Source organism: Felis catus, chromosome C1 (assembly GCF_018350175.1).
Source record: "Felis catus isolate Fca126 chromosome C1, F.catus_Fca126_mat1.0, whole genome shotgun sequence".
Lineage (NCBI taxonomy): Eukaryota > Metazoa > Chordata > Mammalia > Carnivora > Felidae > Felis > Felis catus.
Window position 1 is genome coordinate 64,268,890 of NC_058375.1, and position 16,472 is coordinate 64,285,361.

Sequence of the window (16,472 nt, forward strand, 5' to 3'; positions counted from 1 at the left end):
TCAGAAAGCCTACAACTGGGCAACTGAAATAATAAATAATTTTTTGGAAAAATTATTTCCTGACAGATTTCCCCATGCTAGGAACACAAATGCAAAAGCTATAAATAGGGCCACTGACATTTGCACAGTTGACTTCTTATCAAAATTACAAAACAATTTAGTTTGCAAATTTTCAAATGGCTATCATGTTCAGAATCCAATGGGGTTCTCCTTCGTTTTTACTTGATGACTTCATAAAAGATAAATAAGCCCTCGGACCAATAGGTGGGTACATTGGCACGGTTAACTCTCTCGCCCCAGAAATTCCACTCGGCTGAAAAGATTATTATTTGGGGGCGGGAAAGGGGGAGATGCAGAGGTCTTTAGGACCCAGCAGGCGGCGGCAGGCGGCAGTTGTGTAGATCACTGAGAGACTACGAGGGTCCGGTTCAGTTTTAATTCTGTCTCTAATCTCTGCAACAGCCGCTCTTCCTGGGTCCCGCGGCTCTCCTACCCACTCAGCCGCGGCTGGCAGCCGGGCGAAAATCAGAGCCGCCCGCCCCCCCCATCACCCACCATGGAAACCCTCCAAGAAAAAGTGGCTCCGGACGCGTGTGCCTGAGGATTCCTCACAAAAGAGGTGCCCAAAATGAAGACCCTGATGGTGAGTCATTTGTTGCAACTCCTCTGAGCAGAGGCGGGGACCCCGGGACGCAGCGTCCCCGGGGCGCGCGGGAGAGCTCCAGGGCGCCTACCCCTGCGCCGCGAGGTCGCCTGTTACAAAGGGACAACTTTCCACCTGCTCGGTGCCCTCTTCCGGTTCCCTGGTTCTGCCTGGCTCGGAATCCCAGAGCCGGGATGGGAACTCGGGTTGCCTCGGCTCCTGGATCTCGGGAGAGAGGTCTGGGGCCCCACGGAGAGCTGGAGAAGCGGTGGAGGGGTGGGCGCATGGTTCAGGGGTGGAGGATACCCAAAAGCAACAGCCTGGCAAAAACTAAGAGGGGCGGGGAGGGGGGAAACATTTGCAGACTTTCTTGGTTTTCTTGTCGGATTTCAAACTTGCAAGAATCGCCGAGGTAGAGCCCCGCGGGTCCAAGAAGGAAAGGGTGCAAGGGCTAGAGGTTCCAGCAGCGGAGCTGGGGGAGGGGGCCCCTCCTCAAAGTGAGAGCCCACCTCTGCCCTCGCGGCCGGCGCGCTTTCCCTCGCGTAAGCTGGGCGCCGCGCACCACCTGCCCTCTGCCGAGAGATCTGGGTGGTGGCGTCCGCCGAGAGCAGCCACGCTCGGGAGCATCCCCTGCCGTGCGCGAGAGGACGGTGCCTCTCCTGCCCCCGCGGCGCGCGGGGGGCTGGGACCCCGGCCACCTCCTTCCAGCCCCGGAACGGCGCCGTCCCCCCCCCCACCCCCCCCATCGAGCGTCTGACCGCCTCGCGCTTGTCACCGCCGGCGCGCTCCTCCGGGTTGGGCTCTCAGCAGCTCCCCTCTGCTCTCTCCCGCCCGCCCGCAGCGCCATGGTCTGGCTGTGTGTTTAGCGCTCACCACCATGTGCACCAGCTTGTTGCTCGTGTACAGCAGCCTCGGCGGCCAGAAGGAGCGGCCCCCGCAGCAGCAGCAGCAGCAGGCAGGGGCGACCGGCAGCGCGCAGCCGTCGGCGGAGAGCAGCCCCCCCTCGAGACCCCGGATCCCCGCGGCACCGCGGCCGTTGGACGGATACCTCGGCGTGGCGGACCACAAGGTGACAGCTCGCTCACCGGCGCGCGCACCACCCAGCCTGGGGATCCCGCACACCTGAGCCTGCCCCCTTTCCCGGGGCTGGGAGGCGCCGTGAGTAGGTGCCTTGAGGAGGTGGAAGGGGGAGCGGAGCCGCCGGGGTGGGGTGGGAGAGTTCCTTCTCGGAATGAATTCCTGTTTGGAGACAGAGGTAAAGTTTTCCAGGGAATAGGGGGGAGATGAGCGGACCTAAAGCCCAGTATCGTAACAGGAACCGACCCCGGAGGTGAAACCCACTGAGCCCCAAAATTGCAGCTGCGGGGGTGGGTGCTAGGTTCCTGAAGCGTCGGGTTTGGCAGCCCAGTCGCGCCCTTGCTGGGAGGAGAGCCGGCGATGGCGCGAGTAACAGCCTGAGCGTTGCCCCGCTGGGAACTGGTGGGTGAGTGACTGCCAGTCCTCGGCCGCGGCGGCTCCTGCTCGAAGATTCCCCTCTGATCTCGGCTTCGGATTGCTCTGGGAAGAATTGCCACAGCCTTGGGGAGCGGTCCCAAGGCAGGCGCGGAAGGCTGGAGGCACAAACTCCGCTTCCATTGGCTTGAAACTCATCGTTGAGGGCCTGTTTTTCTCTGCCTTCCGGGAAGCCGTTGCATGGCTTGGCTAATAATTAATAAGATGGATTTTTAAAAATTGAGCCTCCTTTCCCCCAAATAATAAATCTCTGGTTTCAGTGTGAGAAGCCTCTGGGAGAATTCTAATCAGGTTTCCTGATTCTGAAAAGACATTTTAATACAGTTTAAATATATTCCCCATTATTTGAAGCTCCTAATATGTTTTTACTAAAACACAGTTCCACTCTGTATCTGCTCTATAAAGGTTAGAGAGTTTCTTGAAACCACGCAGCTCTTCTGCTTTTTGTATTACTAGATTTTATGGTTATGAGCCAAAGTAATATTTAGCAGGCGGTCCTTTTGCTTGAAAAACAAAGATTGGCCTTACCGTGCATGAAAAAGTCAAACTTTTTTTTAAGTGGCAGTCAAAATATTTCCACTCATTTATGCAATGCATACAGCCAAAAGGATTTTGGAGGGTCAAAAGGACCCAGGGTTGGGGATCTTTGGATACTTGTGGAAAAAACAAAAAAAAAAAATACCATGAAACATGGATGGATGGTTAGATAGGTAGACTGATAGGTATAATGTATAAGAAATGCTAGATATAAAACAGTACTGTTAGGGTGCGGAGATGAGAAAGTTCACTGTCCTGGAAGGTTTAAGGAAATTCTCTCTGAAAAGGTGGAATGTGTACTGGGGAAAATTTGGGGAAGCAGAAAAGAGGAAGGGATTTCATTAGGAAGTGATTTGGAGATGGGGGGAGGGGCTGGGGGTAGAATCCTAAAATCAAGAGTAGAGAGGGTCATTAGTTTTATAATAACAGCTTCAGTTTTCTCTTGGAGATGTTGATTGATTACACCCTTTATATCTGTATGTGCAAAAGCAACCCATAAGGGCTAGAGTTCTAGAAAAGTTTAGACATCTGCTTCTGACTGGATGGATGTGGTGTTTATGTGTAACTGGTATATGATGAATTTATTGAACTTAGTGGATTTTCATGGCTGTTGTTTAGTGAAAATGGCTAGATAGCTCTTGCGAAGCTTTGATTAATGGGGTGTGAAAAGGTAAATTTGCTGAAAGCTTTGATCTGCCTTTGGGAAGGTATTCCTAATACTTTCCTTTCTGTGTTCTCCTGCTGGACAGACACCAGCTAAGAACATTGATAGCATAAGGCAAAATATGATTCCCTCATATTTGTTTTCAAAACAGTGTCTATTTGCACAAATATATTATTGGATTCCATTTTCAATGTTTCAGAGCCTTATTTCATTACAATGAAAACCAGCCCTTTTTGGGAAGGAATGTTGAAACTCCCATATGGGAATTTGACATAATCTGCAATAAAGGGTTTTATAAATTGTAAAGTTGTTATATGGATGATAAATGTGTGTGAAAGTCCTTGGAATTCTTAGCAGAGAATTATAAATGTGACCAGGAAGGTCTCTGCATATAATTAATACCAACGGCATTCTTTCCTAGAAAACCAACGTGTCACCAAATTCCATACTCAAAGGATCAACAGCGTTTACCCTACCCCAAGCAAAAGAACAAATGCAAATCTTAAAATCTATGCCTTCTCTCCAGGCATTATCCCAATTGTCCCACTGAACTAAATATAAACTTCTACTCAAAATGTAATCACTTTACTGTTACTATCTAACTGACTGGAAATTGGGTGAAGTTTCATTTCTGATGGCTATAGGGAGGTATATGTGTAACGTGTATATGTCCTCTCCAAAAGTTGCTGTTTCCTTAGGTTTACTTGGGATCTTCCTATAGTCTTGCTTAGGCAGAGGTAGAAATTTGTTAGAATATTGCTAAGATTTTTTTTTTCTGATTTACAAAGAATGAAAGATTTTCTATTCTTACTGTGTTGCTAGATGATAGCCTGATTGCTTTTTTTGTTTTTCCACGCTCATATCAGGCCTTAGAAAAATTATAGGATGTGCCGAATGTAATGACCACCAAGGCATATGCTACTGCATATTGAATCAGAATTCCAACAGACTTTTTATTTGCTGTTGATTTACAGAATCTGGAGAGAGTTACAGATACCATTTAGGAAAATGTTCACATCTCCATGGCTGGAGGTCCCAAAGTCTGATAAATATGTAGTGTTTATGTTCAGTTACATGATGGTATTAACATTATAACTCTAAGATTAAATTCAACAGGTGGTCCTAATCCCCAGCACCTGAATTTCACAAATCACAGCCTGTCTGCAATGATAGTCTTGTCTCATACGGCTGCAGACTAAATTACTGTTGAGATTAAATCACTATGTGCTTTTGTTGAAAGACATGCTGCAAGTCAAGCCAGTGATGAGCAATGTGTGTTGAAGCTTAAAATATCACTTTCCATGGTCATATTCTCTACTTCCTTGTTCGCAAACGATGTGAGCTGAAATTGTAATTCCAGTGTGACTAAGTGAAGGCTACTTGGAGTTTCTTGTGATAATGAAGACATTTCATTTTCTGTTAGGTAGATTCTTTCTCTTCATTTCCAACCCTTTTCCCCAGACCTTTTCCCACAAATGTTTCACCAACTCATTTCAATCTTGTTACATGTCTGTCACTGCAGCTACTGTATCTGTATCCTGCCATTACTATGCTGGTCCCCATTTTTGGAAGCTACTGATTTCTAACCAGATCAGCCAGACACAAGCAAAGAAGACAATTTTCATGCATTTGGAAACTTGTATTTAGAACTATAATCACGCTTAAGTGTGCATTTGTGCACATAGACACACACAGATACACACACACACACACACACACACACACACACACTAAATCAAGCAACCTTCACAGAAAAACTCCAATTTTTCCAGCAGAGTGGAAGGGGGCATGGAATGCATTCTGTTTCCAGCCCGGATCTGGTCCGGGTAGATAAAGTCATTTGCCATCTGGTGGACCCTGTGAAATGAAACTATGAGCTGATTCCCATTTCCAATGGACAGGAGCCCTTATCACAGAAGGCCCACTTGTCACCTGGGCTGCCCTTTTCTAAGATGGCTTATGAAAGAGCAGTGATCAATGGGGTCTGAGGCTGAGCTGCTATCTCCTTGCTTCAGTAGTAGCTCCCAGGAATGGATTTTACACACACTAATAGCATGCTTGTCCTTGGTTCTTTCCTTCCTTAAGCACTCAGTTATTCAGACAAAACGAAACTGCTTGGAGGTATGTTTGCTTTTAATTCACGGATGTCCAGTTGGAGTGATAGGACAGGTCAATGCAAGAGTTGAAAAATAATTCAAAACCAGAAAAAAAGGCACACGCCATATAACTTACTTTAGGATTGTGGCATAAGCATTCTTCCTTTAAAAAGCATATAAATTCCCAAATACAAGGTTGTCCCATTTATGAGATTCCGTTTTACAATATTTGAGGCATCCAATCAACGATAGATAATTTGGATCTTAAATTCAAAGTGACCTAAATTTTAGTGCTCAAGTACTACAAAATAGAATCCGCCAATGGTGATGAAACCCTGTTATCACAAATTGTCAACCAAAAAGAATTATGAAATGAACTGTTTTTCATGGGTGAGGAGTTGCAGTAATGTGGTTGCCTTTAATAGGAGAAGTGTTCATATAACACTTATTGAAATACATAATCTTCCTTAATTCTGAGAGCCAGAAGTATTTCTCCAGCTTCCCAAGGAGTAATGCCAAGATACTCCCACACCAAAGCCCAGACCACACCTGGTAAATGAGTCTGAGCTGGTTCCCTCTCCATTTCTGGCCATTGTGGTCTCCTTGCTGATCCTTGAATCCTCATTTTGCCTGACGACCTTTGCACTTGCTGTCCCCTCTCCCTGGACAGCTCTTGCCCAAGATCTTTTACATGGGTGGCTCCTTCTGGTCGTTCAGTCCTCAGATCACATGTCTTCTCTATCATATTAGCCTCTTTTATTTTCCTTATATTAGTTAACAAGGTCTGAAAGAATCTTAAAGTCTCCTTGTCTATTGTTTGTCTCCCCCCCCCCCCCCCCAAGTAGAATCTAAGTGCTGTGATAGATAGCAAAGTATTTGTACATCTTGTTGACCAGTTTAACCCCAGGCCCTAGAATAATACTTGACACTTAATGAACACACAAGTATTTATTAAAGGAAGGAAGAAAGCAGAGTGTTTGGGGAAAGGGGGTTGTGGAGAGGGACAAAGCTACCTCACCATATGTAAAGTCCTTCCTCTATAAGAAACATCAGTGGAGTCCCAAGGACCCAGTATGTGTATCTCATCTTTCCTACTTTGGTTTACCACTGCTACTGCTACTACTGCTACTACTACTACTACTAATAATAATTATGGGAAGAAAGATGAAGAAATGATTTATAACATAAGAGTCTTTGGAAATGAGATTTGGGAGTTCACATTTTAACAGTCTTCCCTTTCAACTCTTAAGCACATTAAAGTTTGAGAACCATCATTTGAAATGTTTTTAATCACCATATGTAGTTCTGTAGCTAATTTGTTTCTGGGTTTTTGAACGATTCATAGCCCTAAGTAAATATTCATTGAAGGTCTAATAGTTGCAAAATTGGGTATTCTGGAGGAAGAACACGGTGCCTACCATCAAAGAATCTTTGATCTAATTGGAGAGAAAAGACAAAGAAGCAAGAAAAGTTAAATAATAAAGCAAGTGCTGAATAACAATATGAAACCAGGAAACAATAAATCAAGGCATTGACACTAAAAAGGAGGCAATTTCTGTGATCTTTCTCATCTATAAAATAATTTAAATACTATTCTTAGTTTAGCAGTTATAAAACTTTCAAACTATAATTTCATTTTTTAGCCCTGTTTTAATATATGTGTGTGTGCTGTCTCTTTCTCTATGTATAATATATGACATGCAATGAATACTTAGTAAACAATTTGGATATCAAAGCGACTTCAGAGTGGATAGATTTTAAATTGAAAATGTTCAATCTGTTTATGGTTTTCCTTTGGCATGGCATAGGGCCGCCTGGATTCTTGAAGAGATCTAACTTTGTTACCCTGTTCAATGGTCTCTGTCACATATGGTGACCATGTTTCCAAACCAAATCTCATGACTCATGGTATGAGAAATTTGTGTTGGCCACAAGACAGAACATTTGCCATCGGATCTGTCCTGGAAACATGACATCTACTACACAGGGGATTTTCCAAAACCCCCAGGGTCAAGTGGCAGTGCAATCAAATTCTTGTCCTACGAATGCCAAGATGAAGGAATATTGAAGATGAGAAAAGACTATGAGAAATTAAAACTCATCATTAATCAACAAATCATTAAAACCTCTTGTATATCTACTATATACTCTTCGAGCTGCAGTGAATGATCGTAACTATAGAAAGACAATGAATGATTATTTCTTAAATAATAGTATTAGTCATACATTGTAAACCTGACTCAAGAAAAGAATTCCCATGGGAGTAAATTTATGATTAAATGACTGATTAAAAACTTGAGGGTGGGGATACTTATGAGATGTACTCAGATTCTTCTTCATGAGCTCTTTTAGTCCTAAACTCTTAGTCTAGGCTTAGGGCAAATAAATATTTTTATTGCATGCTCTATTCAATTAGGGTTTCCCAAATAAAAGTCATAGGCATGCATATTCTTTTAGTTTAGACAGCATGTCCACAGGGAAGCCTTCCCTGACTTGTAGCCCAGGTGAAATCTGAGCTGTGTGTTTTGTCTTCACAGTCAGGATCCCATGATAATACTTATTCCAGCTTATTGTTATTTCTTTTCTAAAATTGTCTGCCTTCCCTGCTCTACGATCAGAAAGTCTGGGGCTTTTTTTTCTCTTTTTTATCATTGTAGTCTCAGCCTTTAATATAATGTCTGGTATATAAAAGGTCTTTAGTAAGTATTTGTTGAATAAATGAGTATATCTATATAAAGATTTTAAATTACTTCTAAAATAAGCCCATCTGAAAATTTTCTAACCATGTGGCATTACTGAAAAGGAATATTACATGTCGTAAATACGAATCTCTCCTGCCACCATTTGTAGTTCTGTAACTACTGCATTTCTATGTACTTGAGCTAATCAGATCTCTTTGAATTTTGAGCTGGAAGGAAACTTGAAAATTACCAGAAGGAATTCACAAGTGCTCGTGTGATTTGCCCACAGTCACCGGTGAGTGGCAGAGCTGGGGCTACAACGTGGGTCTCTGACATGAATGTCATTACCACAAGGAAAATTCAGTGCCAATATATTCTAAGCAGTGACTCAACATTATTTGAACAGAATTTATTAAAAAGAAGAGCCTAGGCCTACCCAGTTATTGGAAAGAAATAAATATTTAAACATCTTATTATTCTGAAATGAATATGAGAATATGCCTCTGGATAGTTCAAAAGACCTTCCACCAACCACTGGCTTAGCGATGGGTTCTCTAAAGGCTTCATAAAATGCGTGGCACCCATGTAATTGGAACAATTGGCAGATCTGAGTGGGTTTGCCTTTAAAAAGTAAACCAAGCCAAAAAGAGCACCTTATTATTCGCAGAAAATGTCATGACCAGACCACTCATTCAACTGAATTACCTTCTCCACAGGGGAAGAAAGCATCATCAGGAGACTCAGTTAACCAAGTGTTTGAAGCACTGCCATTCTGCAAGTAACCATTAACTCCTCCTAAGTTCTGAGATGTAATACTTACTCTGAGGTAGAATTACATAAGGCAGATAAGAAACCATTTTACCCATAGTAGGGAAAATTAACCTTGATAGTTGTTATACTTCAGTATGAAAACGAAGCTTTTTTTTTATTATATTCTCTTTAAATGGCTAAGAAGGTGTCCGTGTAGTATTCCTGGGAATGTCACAGAGTCTGAGAACACTCTGGCAGACTGAAATGTAGAGTTAAACCATTTTTTTAATAAGAAAGCATATTCTGGAAATTAATTGCACATATGGGACCTCTCCACTGACTGAACTGCATTATTGCGTTTCTAATTTACAGATCCGCTCATATTCTTCGCATGCCTCCAATGGCTTCCCATTGCTTAGAGGATCACATTCAGACTCCACAGGAAGGCTCACAAGCCCCAACAGTCTGTCTGGCCTAGTTCTCCAACTTCACTTCCCCCCCGCCCAAGTTGTACACACCCAGGGAACACATCTTGCTGTCTCATGCTTCCCTCCATCATGGAATGCCCTTTCTCCTTTTATCTGCCAGGTAGAGAACTAATCATTCATTAAGATCCAGCTCAAGCATCTCCTGCATCTGCTTTCTAAAGTTTTCCCGGATGGAACCTCTGTGGAGAGTAGATCCCACATTTGCTTATGCCAGCCTTGCATTAGTCAGTCAGCTAGTCAATCATACGTTAGGCTGGGTACCTACTGTGTATTAGACACATGGGAGGGAATGAGAGGAAGGACCTAATCCTGACCACAGGAAAATCACAGCAGAGGAAATATCACAATTACTGTATATTGGTAAGTGTTAAAATATTCTCTGTATCTTATATATGCCTCTAATCACAATATTGTGATTATTTGTCCACATGCATGTTTCCCTGACTACACTGTACCTTTAAAAATTTTTTTTTAATGTTTATTTTTGAGAGAGACAGAGCACAAGTGGGGGAAGGGCATAGAGAGAGGGAGCCACAGAATCTGAAACAGGCTCCAGGCTCTGAGCTGTCAGCATAGAACCCTATGCGGGGCTTGAACTCACGAGCTGTGAGATCATGACCTGAGCCGAAGTCGGACACTTAACCGACTGAGCCACCCAAGCACCCCTACATTGTACTTTCTTGACGCCAAAGAATATAATTTAATTCATCCTGGCATGTCCAGAACCAAAAACTGCATCTCATGCATGTCAAAACTAAATAAATCTTTGTTGAAAGTTGATGAGCAGAATCTTGTTGTAACTGTATATAATAGACAGAGATTTGAACAAGAGTGGCTAATAGACTCACTAGTCAAAGGAATGGGCAGAAGTGATAAGTAGGAGGCAAAAGGATTTCACATATGTGGCATACATATCTTTAATTTTTGGTTCCTCTTTAAATACAGAGCAGCATCTGCTAACACTTCAGAGTGGTAGACCAGGTGTTGAGATCTAGAATGCCCATGTTTGGGGACATTGACAGTATGGTATCATGGGAGTCAGGGGGCCATACCCAAGCCTTTTACTTGTTACAGGCTCTTTGGCAAGTTGTGTAACTTCTAGGCCTGAGTTAGTCTGTGGAAGAGGAAGAGTTAAATTAAATTCATTACCTTATTTATTAAATAATATTGTGTACTTCTCATATACTTGGTTTTGTGGGAGAGCCCAGGATGCAACAATGAGTAGATGTGATCCCTGACTCCACAAAACTTAGAGCTATTGAGGGAGGCAGATAAACAGACACGAAATTACCATGCAGGTTAGGATATCAGTATTTGCATGCTACAGAGGTTAGATTTTGTCCTGCAAATTTTGAGGAAGTCTTTAAGGGACTTAAATTGGAGGAGTGACTCCACTCAGATGTGTCTTCCAATGGATTACTACCATGGCTTCGGTGTGGCACAGGTCAGAGCAGTTCTGAATGAGAAGAAGAGGGCCAGTTAACAGACTGTTGCTGCAATCTGAGTGAATGATGCTGGGGGCCAGAGGGTAAAGAGACCGTAAGTTCCTGTCCAGCCCAAGTTTTTGTGATTGCCCACCCCAGCATGTCAGTGCCGACAGTCTGGATGCAGCTCTTGAACAGCCGGTTAATGGTTCAAGCTTACCTCTCAGTAGTTAGCAAAGAGAGTTGGGGGGTGATCCCAGAGAACACTCCAACTTGGTTTAATTTCCAACCTTGCTGTGTGTCTAAATACCATACAGTGACTTGAGCAAAGCAGTGGTGTTATGGTTAAGGATAAAGCAACCTCTTTGTGGAGACGCTATAATGTACACTGGCCACAACAGGAACTAAAGCTCCCACCTGCAGCACAGCCAGTGGAGTGTGGAATAAATGTGTAGCAAGAGACTATTGTTTAACAGTTCTACTGGGGGAGACTTGATTCTAGAATGACCATGTCGAGTTGTTGCATGATGAATCTTACCAGGTATAGATCTGTTGGAAGTATGGGGTAAAGAGTGATTTCTTCCTTCTTTGTGGGAAGAGTTACAGAGTTACAGAGAGAGCCATTGTCGTTCTTCTAAATCACTTAAGTTTGTTAACAACTTCTACGAAAACTCAAATTTCTATGTCATTTGCATCAGAAGGAAATTGGCCATAAGTTAATGTAAAATTTGTTGAGAGGGAGTCTGGTTCCTAAATCAAAAGCCTTTGGTTGGGAGCAAATTATCTATCTACCTATCTATCTATCTGTCTGTCTTCTATCTATCATCTATCTATCTATATATCCACATATGTCTGAAAGAACTCTTTTTATGGGGCCCATATATGGGGTGACTTGGCAGTGTCTCACCTACCAGGCTGTTGTCAGGGATTTCCAAGCTGTCTGTCATTACCCATTACCCATAGTGTTTCCACTCTATATTGTAAATTATAAAGCCGGTTCATTTCATTTTTACTTCGCTAGTTTAAGTTTTGAATAATCAAAGTGCAAGAAGTGGTAACATTCTTCCTGTACTCCAGAACAGGGAAAAGGGAAAGAGGATTGTAGGAATTTGTGTGTATTCACTATCAATGCCCCAGCCAGACTGAATGAAGCTTTGCTTTGATGCTCTAGCCATCAGTAATCCCTTGAAAAATTATGCCCATTATTTTTATTAACAACTCTGTGTGGTTTGGGCTCAGTTTGAAAGGTGATGAGTTGATCTGGGAAAAGCTTCCTCTGCATCATCCCCGCTGTAGCGTGTTGGAAAAGAAAAGGGAGAAGAGAGCCAGAGTGCTGGTTCTGAAAAACAAACTTTTTTGTTTGTTTACAATGCACAGTTTGTTTGTAACAATGCACAGTTGTAAATGCATTTATATTCATTGGCTTCTCAAAGTGGCAAAAAGGAAAAGGAAAATAAAAATTATTTATAAACCTGCCACCAAAATATAACTATTATTAATAATTTAATGTATTTCCTTACAGATTTTTTAATGCATATCAGATGATAACAGATGTGCGTATATATGACATTTTAATGTAATTCCTTCCCATTTTTTTATTGTTTCCTGTTGGGTATGTGGGGTCTATGTCTGTATTGTTTTAACAATAAGATGTTATCAGTGGTATACAGGAGGGCATGAACTATATATACCGTTAGGTGCTTACCTTGTTTAGTAGCTTAAAACCAAAATATATTCCAATTAGAGTTAGAATAGTCAGAAAATACATCTTGATATTGTGCTAAATTTTCCACTTATTAATCCTGAAAGTGTATACATCCCTCTTCTAGCTTAACATCTCCATTCTTTCCCTCTTGTTTACAGTCCTCCAGCGCTTTTAAATTGTGACGATGCCTCCTTCCCTACCTTTCATCTCCCGCCTGTTTGCTCAGCTACAGAATGTGTTCCAGAATTTTTAAGTTTTATGAATCATTCCCGGTAGTCCCTTAATCCTTCCGGTCACTTTTCTCTAAATTTCCTCTAACCCGTCCACAGCTCTTTAGGTGGCCATAGCCTGTGGCAAACTCACATCGGCTTCCAAGACACAGAAATGATGGCTATCTTCATGGTAACTGGGTGGTTTCTGTTCAGATATATGTCTCCTGTTAGGCTTTACTTTCAGGGCTTCAGTCTGTGACTTAATTCTCTGTCCGTGTGTCGTGCAGACCTAATTCCTTGTCCAAATACAGTGCAGGTTTACTTTGACATAACTGTATTTCCTAAAAAAGAAATTTTACAGCACAAATAATTATAATTATCACCTTTTCTTAGTGAGCACGTTTTTCTGTATTTTTCATCCTTTAGTTTTTACAAAATTCCTGTATCTTAGTTTTAATCCTTCCGGTCATTTTTCTCTCAATTCCCTCCAACCTATCAACAGCTATTTTGGTGGAACAGCCTGTGGCCACCTTATTGAATTTGGTGCCTGTTCTTCTTGACTGTGTTTTGTACTCAAAGATGTCTCTGAGCTACTCTTTATTTCTTACATTTTTCAAGTATGTGCTAGCTGTTATTTCTTGATTTTGGCATAAATTCAGCTCTCCTGTTATTCTTCCAGTCCACAGGTGGAATAATTCTGTCATTAGAGACATCAGGACCTGCCTCTACTCTGACGGCCAACTGGCAGGAGATATATTTTATACATCTTGGTTGGTGGTTTCTCAAGTCTGAGAACATGAGATCTTTGCCAACAAGCCCTTTATCAAACCAGTCCTTGGTTTTTCTGCCTGAGTTGTCTCCTCTCTCCTCTAGATTAAGGCACTGAATCCTTCCCATCCATTTTTAAAAACATTTTTATTGTGGTGACATATGTATATCCTAAAATTTGACATTTTAACCATTTATAGCTATACAATTCAGTGGCATTAACTACATTCACAGTGTGGTCTGCCATCAACACTACCTATTTCGAAAACTTTTCATCACTCCAAACAGATTCAGTAACCATTAAGCAATAACTTTCCCATTTTTCCTTCTTCCAGCCCTGGGTAATGTTCATTCTATTTTCTATCATTAAGAATTTAGGAAAATTCTAGATATTTCATGTAAGTGGAATAATTCAATACGTGTCATTTTATGTCAGCCTTATTTCATTTAGAATAATGTTTTCAAGTTCACCCATGTTGTAGCATGTATCAGAACTTTGTTCCTTTTAATACAAATCAAAACTACTATGAGATACTGCCTCACACCTGTCAGAATGGGGAAAATTAGCAACACAGGAAACAACAGATGCTGATGAGGATGGGGACAAAGGGGAACCCTCTTACACTGTTGGTGAGACTGCAAACTGGTGCAGCCACTCTGGAAAACAGCATGGAGATTCCTCAAAAAATTAAAAATACAACTACCCTACACCCCAGCAATTGCACTACTGGGTATTTACGCAGAGGATACAAAAATACTGATTCAAAGAGACACATGCACCCGGATATTTATAGCAACATCATCAATAGCCAAATTATAGGGGTGCCTGGCTGGCTCAGTTGGTAGAGCATGCAACTCTTTATCCCAGGGTTATAAGTTTAAGCCCCATGTTGGGTATAAAGATTACTTAAAATTCTAAAACAACAACAACAACAACAACCACACTAGCCAAGTGGAAGGATCCCAAATGTCCATTGACTTATGAATGGATAAAGAAGATGTGGGGTGTTTGTGTGTACACATACATACACACAAATAATGGAATATTACTCAGCCACCAAAAAGGATGAAATATTGCCATTTGCAATGATGTTGATGGAGCTAGAGTAAATTATGCTAACCAAAATAAGTCAGAGAAAGACAAACACCATATTATTTCACTCCTGTGTAATTTAAGAAACAACAGATAAACATAAGGGAAGGAAGAAAAAAGAGAGGGAGGCAAACCATAATAGTCTATTAACTGTAAAATTAAAAATAATGATTTAATGTTTATTTTTGAGAGGGAGAGAGAGAAACAGAGACAGAGTGAGAGTGAGGGAGGGGCAGAGAGAGGAGACACAGAATCTGAAGCAGGCTCCAGGCTCTGAGCTATCAGCACAAAGCCCCACGCAGGGCTCAGACTCAGGAACCGAGAGATCATGACCTGAGCCAAAGTCAGAAGCTTAACCAACTGAGCCACCCAGGTGCCCCTGGACTGTTAACTATAGAGGAAAAAACTGAGGGCTGCTGGAGGGGAGGTGGGAAGGGTGACGGGCTCAATGGGCGATAGGTATTAAGGAGGGCACTTGTGATGAGCACTGGGTATTATATGTAAGTGATGAATCATTAAATTCTACTCCTGAAACCAATATTACACTATATGTTAACTAACTAGAATTTAAATAGAAACTCAAGGGGCGCCTGGGTGGCGCAGTCGGTTAAGCATCTGACTTCAGCCAGGTCACGATCTCGCGGTCCGTGAGTTCGAGCCCCACGTCGGGCTCTGGGCTGATGGCTCAGAGCCTGGAGCCTGTTTCCGATTCTGTGTCTCCCTCTCTCTCTGCCCCTCCCCCGTTCATGCTCTGTCTCTCTCTGTCCCAAAAATAAATAAACTTGAAAAAAAAAATAAATAGAAACTCAAAACAAACAAAATAGAACTTTGTTTCTTTTTATGGCCGAAAAATATTTTACGGTATGTATATACCACAATATGTTTATCCAGTTATCTTTTAATGGACACTTGGGTTATTTTCACCTACTGGCCATCAGGAATAATGCTGCAATGAACATTGGCATTCTCATTCATTTTTTGAAGTACTTCCCTCCTTTTTCTGTCTTTTTCCATCCCCATGGAAACAGCTGAGTCTCTAGCTCCCATCACTGCACACTTGTACAGGCCACCTTACTTCTAGCTGTTCCTACTCCCTTGCAATAAATAAACAAATAAATAAATAGATAAATAAATAAATGCCATTCATTGCATTGATTATATTTCTTTGTCTAAAAATAATGTAAACACTTTGAAAAATAGAACGAAAAGGGAAATTTTTCCATATTGCTAATACTTTGGTGCAAATATGATATAATTTTGGTTTACTTCTGCCAATTTTTTGCATTACATTTTCTGTTTTTTTAAACCTAAATGTGAAGTCCACTATGTGTTTTTATTTTTTTTAGTGCATATGATTTTTAAGACCGTTTTGTTTCCATTTGCTGATATTGAAATAGTCAGTATGATTTCCTTTGCTTAGCATTAGCTTTTATATCTTTTTCCCATCCTAAATTTTTCAGTCTTTCTGTGTACTTAACATTTTATGTATGTCCAGACCTGCCCATAATATTTGCAGAGCCCGAGGCAAGAGTACGAATGGAAGCCCACAGACCTCCTAATTGCTTTAGTCGATAATTATGTCTGCATTTAGGAAAGATTTTCAAGTTCAAAGGTTTATTTGACCTATTGTAGTTAGGGATTTGATTAGAATCATTCTCTTGATCATGTTATTGTTTGATCAATATTAAATCTTTATTAAATAAAATGTGTGCAATATCATGCTGGAGAATTTTATGCAGGTGGTGTTTGATAGAAGTCTACCCACTCAGGGGCTCCTTGGGTAACTGACTCTTCATTTTGGCTCAGGTCATGATCTCACAGTTGTGTGATTGAGCCTCAAGTCAGGCTCTGCTCTGCCAGGGAGCTGGGAGCCTACTTGAAATTCTCTCTCTCCCTCTT

At 41.8% G+C, this 16,472-nt stretch overlaps 1 protein-coding gene across 2 annotated transcripts in view; it reads left to right on the top strand.

Annotated features, from left to right (window-relative positions):
* The first annotated feature begins 306 nt into the window (after positions 1-306).
* ST6GALNAC5 (ST6 N-acetylgalactosaminide alpha-2,6-sialyltransferase 5) overlaps positions 307-16,472 on the top strand; it is a 175,152-nt gene continuing 158,986 nt past the window's right edge. The window contains exons 1-2 of one of the 2 annotated variants that reach the window (XM_045036038.1): positions 307-643; positions 1,485-1,712. In XM_045036038.1, coding sequence (XP_044891973.1) covers positions 629-643; positions 1,485-1,712 — 243 coding nt within the window. In that variant the 5' untranslated portion in view covers positions 307-628. The remainder of the gene's footprint in view (positions 644-1,484; positions 1,713-16,472) is intronic. The other variant, XM_019837264.3, reaches the window with a different exon arrangement.